The following is an 11,520-nucleotide window of genomic DNA, read 5'->3' as shown; positions in this document are numbered from 1 at the left end:
TTCCATTTTGATTTGGTTTTATTACTTCAGTTCATGTAATACGTGCACTTTTGAAAGTCAGACCAAATACTGAGATGATATAGATCCGTGCCTAGTTAGTTCCTTTTTGTATTATCAACCACTGTTTCTCCACTTTTGGTTATTGCTGTAAGGATTTTGTTGCTGTTGTTCACTGTAAAGATCCTTTTTTAAAAAAAAATCAGTGTACTTGCACACTGATTAGCTAGTTTGCATCATACTGTAGGAAGTTAAAATCCACCCCTCTTCTAGAAAAATGAAATCTCCTGGGAAATATTGAAAAGGCAGAATATTATAGTTCCCTGGATAAGAAATGGAGGAACATGTTTTTAGGCAGGAAACAGACTCACTCTTAATAGCCCCCACCTTTGTCAATGAGTCATTAAAGCCTGGTTTACTCTACATAACAAAGTATGATTAACACTGCCCACAAGGCTCCTGACAAAATTACATCAGCCAGCAAGGCAACCAAACTTGGACTCAAAGCACAGCCTACAGAGTTGCTCCTGCATGGCCCTGTAGGAAGTTATCACCTAGCCCTCTCCCAGAAAAATGAAATATCCTAGGAAATATTGAAAAGGCAGAATATTATATTTTCCTGGATGTGAAAAAGGGAGAAACACATTTTAAACACTAAATTCCTACAGCTTCCTGCCCATCCCCACTTTTGTCAATGGGCCATTAAGAAGGCCAAGCTAGTCCACTTTACATAATAAAGAGTTCTCCTCTTCAGCTGTGATGGGATTAAGGCAGGATAATAAGCCTTTACTCAACTGACCACATGGCATCTAAACTCAATCAAACCTGGATTCAAAACAGCCTAGAGGGTTGCCCTTGTATGGGCCCATGTGAGTCTGGCAACCAATCAGAATACATTTCTTACACAGGAACAGGAAACAGATAGGTGGGGCAGAACAGATTATAAAAATCCCTACAAGCCCTTCTTCAGCCCTTCTCTTCCCTTCTCTTCTCTTCTCCACCAACATTGAAGCATGTGATCACCTTTGCTGTTCAGGGCTCAGGCCATGTGGTCCTGTCCACCATTAAACCATCTTTCCAAGCAGCCTCCATGTCTCCAGTGTCTTTTTCCCCACTTGGAGCCGAACCCAGAAGGACATTTCTTCCAACAGCCCCATGGGAGTATGACAACCAATCAGAATACAACCTCAAGATCAAAGGCCAGAGAGGGCATAAAACTAGGGACTTTCAGCATCTCGGCCCTCTTCTTCCTCATCCAACATCTGGAAGTATGTTATCCCCCTTTTCTGTTTAGGAGCTCAAGGCATGTGATCCTGTCCACCATTAAACCATATTTCCAAGCAGCCTCCATGTTTCCAGTGTCTTTTTCCCCATTTGGAACTGAACCGAGAAGCACATTTCTTCCAACAATACAAATATTTTGTTGTATCCCACAAAACAAAGGCTCTTAAGTCTCCCCATTATTAAAATTGTGCTACCCAGTCTTCACTGCCTTTTCTGAAACTGGTTTCTGTATCATTTCCCATTCCTTGTATTTTATGGCCATGTACTGAAATGGCCATAACTTTGGGGACCCACATAAGTATCATTTGTTCAGTGCTACTATAACTTGGAACTATTGTTGAATGAAAGGTCGTAACTCAAGGACTACCTGAATATGGTTAATATCTATCTGAGTGTTGAAGGCATATTTCCTCTCCCCACCCCATTTCCTTTTCGTTGTTTATTATTTTAAGGAATAATGTTAATTTTTTTTCTGGGTGCTACAAATGTAAGATACAGTGGCTGTTGTAACCCTGAGAAAACTCTGAATAGTGGATGTAATATAATTGTTTTCTGCTTTACCCCGTACCAATTTTCCCTAAGAAGCAAGCAGCCAGAACACTGATAATGACAGACTCAAACCACACAAGAAAAATATGCTGAGGACATATCATAATAATAAATTATGGAACTTGTATACTGCACACATGACAATGACTCTGAGCATTATAACTGATACAGTCTCTAGATATACTGTACAATCAGAGGGGTCAAACTCAAGGTGCTTAAATCTGGCCCGTGGGGCTGGGCTGGAAACAGCAAAGCACCAGCCCACAGTGCCTCTGCCAGAGAAAATAGAGTCGAGGTGGGGAGCGCATACATACACCCAAGCTCCATTTTTGCTAGCAGAGGGCTGCAGGAGACTGTCCAGGCCAAAAACGGACACGGAAGGGCCATGCTTGCCCCCCCCCCCCCCGCAAGCTCTGTTTTCGCTGACAGAGGCTATCAAATCAAACTAAAAACAAAACAAAAGGAGAAATGTTTCTCCTTTTGTATTTGAGTATGCAAGAAGAGAGAGAAAAGGAGGAAAGGAAAGAGGAAAGAAAGAAAAAGAGGTAAAGATGGGAAGAGAGCAAGGAAGAAAAAATAAGGAAAGGGGAAGGAAGAAAAACGAATGAAGAGGGAAGGAAAAAGAAGAGAAGGAAGGAGATTATAATGAGAGTGAGGGAGAGTCTCAGGGAAGTCCTGCACAGGTGCCCCCAGCACAAGTCCCATGACGTGCCCACCATGGCCATGCCCAGTGGCCACATCCCCCAGTTCTCTGAGGTCAAACACAACCCTGATCTGGCCCTCAATGAAATCGAGTTTGACACCCTGCTGTAGATTGTTTTATCTCTCCCTTCTTTTTTTCTTAGTTCTATTTCTTATCCCATTTCGTTTATTTTATTCACTATTGGGTTTTTAAATAACATAGCCACTGTTTCATTTTATTGGCAATGGTAGTGGTAGTGTATTAATTTATATTTCACTAATAATAATAAAAAATCTAAATCTAAACCTGGAAAACTAGAACACAGCTTGACTGTTTCATGACTTCTTCCTAAACACATTTCCTATTTTTAAAGATGCCTTTCTCACAAAGATTTCTATTGATTTCCTTGCCTTAAAAAAAAGTGTGGGGCGGGGAGGGAGGACAGGAAATGTGTCACGATGTTAAAAAGTTTGCTAGGCCTGAACTGCCTGAACTGATACTCAAGAGTTAAACTAAGAAAGCTTTATTGCGCAGGTCATAAAACAAAAAAAGGTTCTTATCTGAAAGTGATTTATTGCGCACGCGTTACACATTCCAAAATTCCTCTCTTCTTTGTTCGCCAGCCAACTTTTGGCTGACGAAGCTTTCATTATCAAAATGTAACCAATTAGTTATTTTCTGTTTTATTTTATTATTAAAGTTTGTTTATTAATTAGAATACTTTTAAAGACTTATTTTTCTCAATATCTCAAAAGATATGCAGAAGGGAATCAGCCACGGTCCATCGGTCTCTAACAGGGTGTTTTTTCCCCTGACAACTTGGTAGCAGAGGTTTGGCTGACAACTTGGTAGCAGAGGTTTGGTTGACAACTTGGTAGCTGAGATGGCTACAATTTATGGCTGTATTTTCCCTTCATGCTATCTAAAGATAACCGACTAAGCCTAATTAGCAATGTCGGAGAAAAAGAAAAAAAAGAAAAAGAAAGATGGGGCGAGCACAGAAGGATCAGCTTCCTCTGACAAGGAGGCTCCCTCGGACACAGAGAAGCAAGATCAAAACGTGCTTCAGGAACAACAAATTCCTTCAAGTGCCGAGCCAAATATGGGAGAAGGAGCTACAGGACGCGACATCCACGAAACAAGGTCAGTGGTTCCTCCTTCTAAAATATCTCCAGGAGATTATGAATTTTTGGGGGCCAAGCCAAAACTTCCCACTCTGCCAGAGCCACTCCATTCCCAGACCCTCGCAGATTATCAAACGATTGATGAATGGCAACTGCCGGCACAGAAAATATCCTCCCACGCAGAAAGCAGATTTTATAACATCTCCCCAGATGGTGAGCAAGAAATGCAAAGCTATCTATATCAAATAGAACGTTTAGAAAGATATGTTAGGGAGGCGAGAGTGTGTTTTAACGAGATAAGGCGAAGTAGAAGAAGCTCCCCCACTCCCAAAAAGTCTGAGGACGCCATCTTGTCTTCTTCAAAACAACAGCCTAAGACACACCCCACAGAGTTCATTAGTCAATTAGAACAAAGAGACATGTACACGTCACCGAGGTCACGTGGTCCCTTTGAGCCCATTGAACTTCAGCATACGTATAGAAAGGAGAGGCAGCCAAAAAGTGAAGCTGCACTGCCATCTGCTGGCGGAGAAAAATTATTACAGCAAAAGATTAAGCAATTGGACCAGATTTTCAGAGATCTGTCTATGAGTCCTTTAGAAGCCAAAACTTTGTCTCCAGAGGTTAAGTCTTCAACACCCCCTGGCGGCGTTGAATCCTCCCTAGATGAAAAAAGGCAAAGCCAAAGGCGAATTCGAGGAAGCCAATTTGATGTTGCCACGCAAAGGCCAATGATGCAACCCCAGCATCCCCTGGTTCAACAACCAGATTTGCAACCAGAGCAACAAATTATTCCTCAGCAGGTATTCACAGTCACCCCCTTGACTGGTGAGTCCAAATTAAAGGAGTCAGGAGAGAATTATAAAGCCTGGGTCAGTGAAATTGCGCTCTTGCTTCGAAGAGAAGGCACATATTCCATGGTTTTTGATCCTCCCCGTCAACCCTGGACACCTGCAATAAGAAACCTTGAAAACAGAGCTATCACGACTTTACTCATGTCAATGGAAATTGAGATCCAAGGTATCTTTCCACCTGATGCAACTGCCCAAGAAATTTGGGCTATTTTGGAAGATTGCTACAGGCCCGTTTCAATTGAATCCTCATGTTTGCTCATGTCTGAGTTCCATGGTTCGAAGTTGAAACCTGGTGAACGAATTGGTGGACATTTGACCAAACTGAAAAGAATGAGAAGTGAATTGAGACAAAATGGCCATGTAATCGATGACATCCAAATGATTAGCATCATCATTAACTCATTGAATTATGAATGGAAAGATGCTGTTGCAAAGATTAACTACGTGCCTATTGCTCAACGCACAGTTAACCACGTTTGCAGACTTTTAGTGGAAGACGAAGCTATCAGGTTAGCTACCCCACATCTGCAACGACCTCCAGCACCAAAGGCTCCAGCCAGACGTCCCTTCCGAGGAAGAGGCTACGCTCCAAGGATGCCAAAATGCTACACCTGCAACCGTGTGGGACATGACACCCGGGATTGTCCCCAACGAGTTCCAGCTCCCGCCACGTACCAGCCCAGAGGAACAGATTCCAGAGGCAGAGGTAGAGGCGGAAGACAAGGTCGTCGTGGTCCAAGGCGTGATCCACAAGCTCCGCTTGCAACACTGGCCATAACCAACGTTCCACAACCTGATCCAAAGTTCGACAGACGTCTTTTGTGGACTTTAGACAGTGGAGCAGCTGTGCACGTTACCCACAGAAGGGAACTTTTCACAGAGATGGGCGAACCAGAGCCCGAGTATCGAGAACTGTATTCCTTCACCAACCACACTTGCAAGGTTATGGGAAAAGGAACTGTTTACATTGAACAGCTCGATACACACATCCCTGATGTTTATTACATACCTTCAGCAACCAGTAATTTGCTTAGTCAAAGTCACTTGTCTAGAGAGTTAAAGTTCCAGGTTCACCACCTCGAAAAAGCAAGTTACTTAGTTAAAGATGGTGATATTGTTGCTGAAACCATGCTGATTGGTGGTGTTTATTACTTAAAGCCAAAGCCTAAAGGGCAAGCACAGGCAAGTATGCAAACTCCAAAAAGGCACAACGCAAACCCAGAGAGAGTTGTCCCAGAGAGAGAAAGCGTTACTGTGCCAAAGGCTCCTAAAGCCAACAAACAAAGAAAACAGAAACAGATTGCTCAAAGCAAGCCTGAGGGTCCTCATGAAACTGTTAATGTTGAGAATTCACTAACTGGTAAACCTTTGCATTCCAGGTGTATTCACAAGTGGCACAGAAGATTGGGGCATGCCAGTTTCCGTGTTCTTAGAAAGATGCCGGAGTTCGCAAAAGGTTTGGATCTAAAGGGGTGTAAGGTGTTTTTGGATTGTGCCGTTTGCAAAAAGGCTAAATCCAAGGCGGCTCCAGTTCCAAAACACGCTACACGCCGGTCAACACGCATTTTTGATTTGGTACACACTGACATAGTGGGTCCTTTCCCACCAACCCTTGGTGGCAGAAAGTATTTTTTAACAATTGTAGATAATCATTCTAGATATGGATTTGTATATCCTATGAGAGAGAAATCTGAGACCTTTCAGATCTTTAAAGACTTTGCAGCGTTTGTTTCTACACAATACCAAGTTCGCATCGCCAGAATCCAGAGTGACCGTGGTGCAGAATTCATGTCTCAGCGTTTCCAGGACTGGATGCGTAAGAATGGAATTCTTCATCAGACATCTGCTCCATATACACCGGCTCATAACGGAGTCGTAGAAAGAAGACAAGGGGTTCTACAAACCATGATGCGTTGTCTTCTAGAAGATGCCAATCTCAGTAACGCATACTGGGGTGAAGCAATCAAATATGCAAATTACATTGTCAACCGTACTTGGAGCAGTGTAATCAATCAAACTCCTTTCTACATGCTATATGGCTACAAGCCTAATCTCAAGAACCTCCATATTTTTGGTTCATATGCTATGGTGAACACTCCCTTAAGTCAAAGAAGAAAGGGAGGTACAGTAGCAAAGAGACTGAGATTTATGGGTATTGATGATAATTCAAAATGGTACAAATTCATTGATACTAAACATGTGATTGTCATTTCACAATCTGCTAATTTTGAGGAAGACATTGACTGGTCCAGGATTCATTCCAATGATCCTGAAGTTTATTTTCCTAGAGATGGTGTTCCAGATGCCACGCAGCCTGATGATAATTCGCAGGCAGATATTCCTTCTACCAGTTCTTCACAACCTGATGTTCCGTCTTCTCAAGCCGCGGATGCTGATGCTAGCGACGAACGTGAGGACGAGGATGATGATGATGAAGAAGAAGAAGACTGGTCTGTTGTTCCTAGACGCTCCAAGAGGGCCACAAAAGGAATCCCTCCACAACGTTATTCATGGCAACTGACAAAATCACCATTACCTTTGATTTGCAATGTTACTCTTCCTCCAGAGACATTCACACAAATCAAACAGCTCCCTGATTCAGAACAAGACAAATGGTATGATGCAATGCAGGATGAAATGGACAGTTTGAAGAAACTTAATGTATTCACACCTGCAAAACCTCCAGCAAATAAGAAAGTCATTGGCACCCGATGGGTCTACAGAATCAAGAAGAAACCGAATGGTGAGTCTTTATACAAAGCCAGACTGGTAGCTCAGGGTTTCGCTCAACGTTATCCTGAGGACTACACAAACACTTACTCACCAACAGTCAGAAATTGCTTTAACCACTGCAACTATTCTTGGTTTAGAAGTTTTCCAATTTGATGTGGACACAGCTTATCTACATGCAGACCTAGATGAAGAGATCTACGTGAGAAGCCCTCCAGGATTCCGAAAGCAAGAAGGGGACACCTGGTTCCTGAACAAAAGTCTTTATGGTCTGAAACAGTCAGGTTTAATGTGGTATTTATGTCTTACTGACAAACTAAATTCAATGGGCTTTATTAAGTCCGAAACTGATGAATGCGTGTTCACAAAAAGATCTAACAATGCATATGAGATAATTCTTGTTTATGTTGATGATATTGTTTATATTGGTCCAAATAAGAAAATGAGTGAGATTTTTGCCAAAAGTTTGCAGAGATACTTCACACTAAAATCTTTAGGACACATTAGCACTTATTTAGGTGTTCAAATTGAAAAGACACAGAAGGGGTTTAGTCTTTCACAAGAAGAGAAAATTGATCACATTCTACATCATTGCAACATGAAAGATGCTAGCACAACAAAGACACCCATGCAAACAGATTTTCACAACTTAACACATGAACCAAGTCCTGAGTTCGAGGATCAAACACTCTATCGTTCAGTCATTGGTTCACTATTATACATTAGTAGTTGGACCAGACCTGACATCGCACTTAGTGTTAATCTTTTATCACGACACGTAGGTAAGGCAACACAATTTCATTGGTCATGCATTAAGAAGTTGTTGAAATACCTAAAACACACTAAACACATGAAGTTATTGCTAGAACCAACACACACTGATCAACCAAAGCTGATTTGTTTTGCCGACGCCGACTGGGCGAGCGACAAGAAGTCACGCAAAAGCACTTCTGGTTACATGATGTTCCTAAATGGTTGTCCTGTTTACTGGCAAGTGAGAAAACAGAGTTTTGTTTCATGTTCATCTACTGAAGCTGAATATGCTTGTGTTTCAGATGCTTGTAATTCTCTAACGTGGTTTGATGCTTTGATCACAGATATCTGGACACGTCCGATTCGACCAATCACCGTGATGGAAGATAATGTATCTGTTGTTTATATTTCTGAGTCACATTTTACAGGTTCTAGGTCCAGACACATTGACATTCGTTATCAAAACACAAAGCAATTAGTTAAGCAAGGTTTTGTTAAATTGCAATATGTTTCTACACATGATCAGATCGCAGACATGCTTAACAAACCACTTGCCGCAAATCAACACGAATATCTGCGAAAGAAGATGTGCCTTAATTGATGATTTGATGACGTCAGCCCAGACTAGCAAAAGAAGGGGTGTCACGATGTTAAAAAGTTTGCTAGGCCTGAACTGCCTGAACTGATACTCAAGAGTTAAACTAAGAAAGCTTTATTGCGCAGGTCATAAAACAAAAAAAGGTTCTTATCTGAAAGTGATTTATTGCGCACGCGTTACACATTCCAAAATTCCTCTCTTCTTTGTTCGCCAGCCAACTTTTGGCTGACGAAGCTTTCATTATCAAAATGTAACCAATTAGTTATTTTCTGTTTTATTTTATTATTAAAGTTTGTTTATTAATTAGAATACTTTTAAAGACTTATTTTTCTCAATATCTCAAAAGATATGCAGAAGGGAATCAGCCACGGTCCATCGGTCTCTAACAGGGTGTTTTTTCCCCTGACAAAATGAAACTATGAATCAAGAGGAAGCCAGTCTGTGTACATCAGACTACACCAGAGAAAAGAAACTTAACCTACATCCTAGGAATCCAGTGGAAGCTGTATTGCTGTCATAAAACTACCTGAATATCTGCACAACTGCAATTTCTTGGGTACAGTAGTTACTATTAACAAATTGGGATGTGTACTTACAACTGTAAGCAGTAGATATTTGGGTGTATGGTATATTTTGCTGTAATCAACGAAGATTCCGAGTGGCTTACAAAACCCTCTCCAGTAGAATTAAAAAGATATAAAGAGTAATTAAAAAAAACACAATTGCAATTCCTAAAGTAATCAAATGTCAAACATGATGGGCAGGTGGTTGCCTCACTCATGATTTTAGTATTAAACGTTATTCTGAACTTTGTCTTACAAATCAAATATATTGAGCAAAATTTCCCACACCACTAGCCTCCAAGAGAATTGAACGATGTCTCCAAGAGGATCCCGGCTCTGGATTCTGGGAAGGGTAAGACTAAAACATCTGATGGAGGCAATATCTGGAGTTATTGTTAACGAACTATAGAATAGAATGGAATGGAATGGAATAGAATAGAATAACAGAGTTGGAAGGGACCTTGGAGGTCTTCTAGTCCAACCCCCTGCTTATGCAGGAAACTCCACACCACTTCAGACAAATGGTTATCCAACATCTTAAAAACCTTCAGTGTTGGAGCATTCACAGCTTCTGGAGGCAAGTTGTTCCACTGATTAACTGTTCTGTTAGGAAATTTCTCCTCAGTTCTAAGTTGCTTTTCTCCTTGATTAATTTCCACCTATTACTTCTTGTCCTGCCCTCAGGTGCTTTGGAGAATAGTTTGATTCCCTCTTCTTTGTAGCAGCTCCTGATAATAGAATAGAATAGAATAGAATTCTTTATTGGCCAAGTGTGGTTGGACGGACATACAAGGAATTTGTCTTTGGTGCATATGCTTTCAGTGTACATAAAGAAAAATAAAATAGAATACATTCATCAAGAATCACAAGGTACAACACTTAATGATAGTCATAGGGTACAAATAAGCAATCAATAATATTGATAAACAATATCAATATAATTCTAGCTAGCTAGGACATTGACCGCCTTAGTTTCATCTCACGGAGCAGGCGGTAAGGTCCTCCGTGGCAGGCGAAAGTAGAAAAAATTGCAACCACTCCCCCTTCAGAGCAAAGGGAAACGGCCGTCTGGAAACTAAGCTCCCACGGAGAATAGAAACCGAAAGTTGCAGCCGGAGAATCGCTCAGCTGATTGAATTTCAAGCCAAGCGACAGGATCAGGATTCAGGAAGGAAACCAACAGTCCGCTGTGTTTCCCCGGCGGGCGAAGTTGTAAATTTGGGAAGCCGGGCTCTGGATTGGTTTCCACGCGCTCTGAGAGGGAACCGCCTCCCTTTCCCAAGCGGTTCCCCGCCGGCGACTCCAGCAGCAGCAGCAGCAGCAGCAGCAGCGGCAGGATGGAAGCGGCCGCCAGCCCATCCCGGGACGAGTGCGTCCTCTACTTGATCTCTTGCTTTAGGAACAGGATTAAGGCCAGCGTCCAAGTGAATCGAGTGCTGGATATGATGCCGTCCCTCAGCCTCGACCAAAAACAGCAGCTCCGCGCCGTGGCTAAAGAAAAGGGGGACGTGGAAGCCGCGGAGAAGCTGCTCTCCGTGGTGGAGAAAGAGGCCGCCGACTCGCCGGGCTTATGCCAGCAGTTCTGCGAGGCGCTGGTGCGGGGAGGCTACGACGCCGCCAATTACCTGGACCCCAGCCTGAGCGAATTGCCCTCGCCCTCTTTGGAAGCAGTCGGCGACCTGGGCAAGGCTCTGGTGAACCTCTTCTTCGATCGCCTCACCGACACGCTGCAAGCTACTCAGGTGGCTGTCCGGTGTTTGGGAAAAGGGCTCTTGGATTTTGAAGACATGGAGCGGGTAAGCTGGCACAAAGCAGCAGGGAGGCCAAGCCGGGTCCTCTCCCGAAACTAGGTGGGGGCAGCGAAATGGGAAGAGAGAGATCAGTAAAGAAGAATGCTCTCAAGGTATTTGGGATGAATCCCCGAATTCTTTACACTAGACCTGGATTTCTGAACCTCAACAACTTTAAAACGTGTGTGCTTGAACCAGTGGTGAAATGCAATTTTTTTTACTACCGGTTCTGTGGGCGTGGCTTGGTGGGCGTGGCAGGGGAAGAATACTACAAAATCCCCATCCCCCACCCCACTCTGGGGCCAACCAGAGGTGGTATTTGCCGGTACTCTGAATTCCGCTGCTGGTTCTCCCGAACCTGCTGAATTTCACCCCTGGCTTGAACTCTCTGAATTCCCCACCCACCATAAGTTCCCACACCTTAAAATTGTGGAGATTGAGGGAAAAAAAAACTGTAGTAGGCCCTATGGAAGGTCAAACCCATCCTACATGTAAAATCTGATTTGCGGATTATTACCTTACAAATCAATTTTGGAGCAAACATATATTTTTGGGCCAAATGAATCTTGTCCACAATACCTATTTTAGAGATCTCT

At 42.7% G+C, this 11,520-nt stretch overlaps 1 protein-coding gene across 1 annotated transcript in view; it reads left to right on the top strand.

The window, feature by feature from the left end:
- Positions 1–10,227: 10,227 nt before the first annotated feature.
- IFIH1 (interferon induced with helicase C domain 1) overlaps positions 10,228–11,520 on the top strand; it is a 41,363-nt gene continuing 40,070 nt past the window's right edge. Inside the window, exon 1 of the mRNA XM_081935858.1 lies at positions 10,228–10,930. Coding sequence (XP_081791984.1) covers positions 10,472–10,930 — 459 coding nt within the window. The 5' untranslated portion in view covers positions 10,228–10,471. The remainder of the gene's footprint in view (positions 10,931–11,520) is intronic.

This window comes from Natrix helvetica, assembly GCF_964273705.1.
Source record: "Natrix helvetica genome assembly, chromosome: 1".
Classification (NCBI taxonomy): Eukaryota; Metazoa; Chordata; class Lepidosauria; order Squamata; family Natricidae; genus Natrix; species Natrix helvetica.
This window is presented reverse-complemented; position numbering and strand designations above follow the sequence as displayed.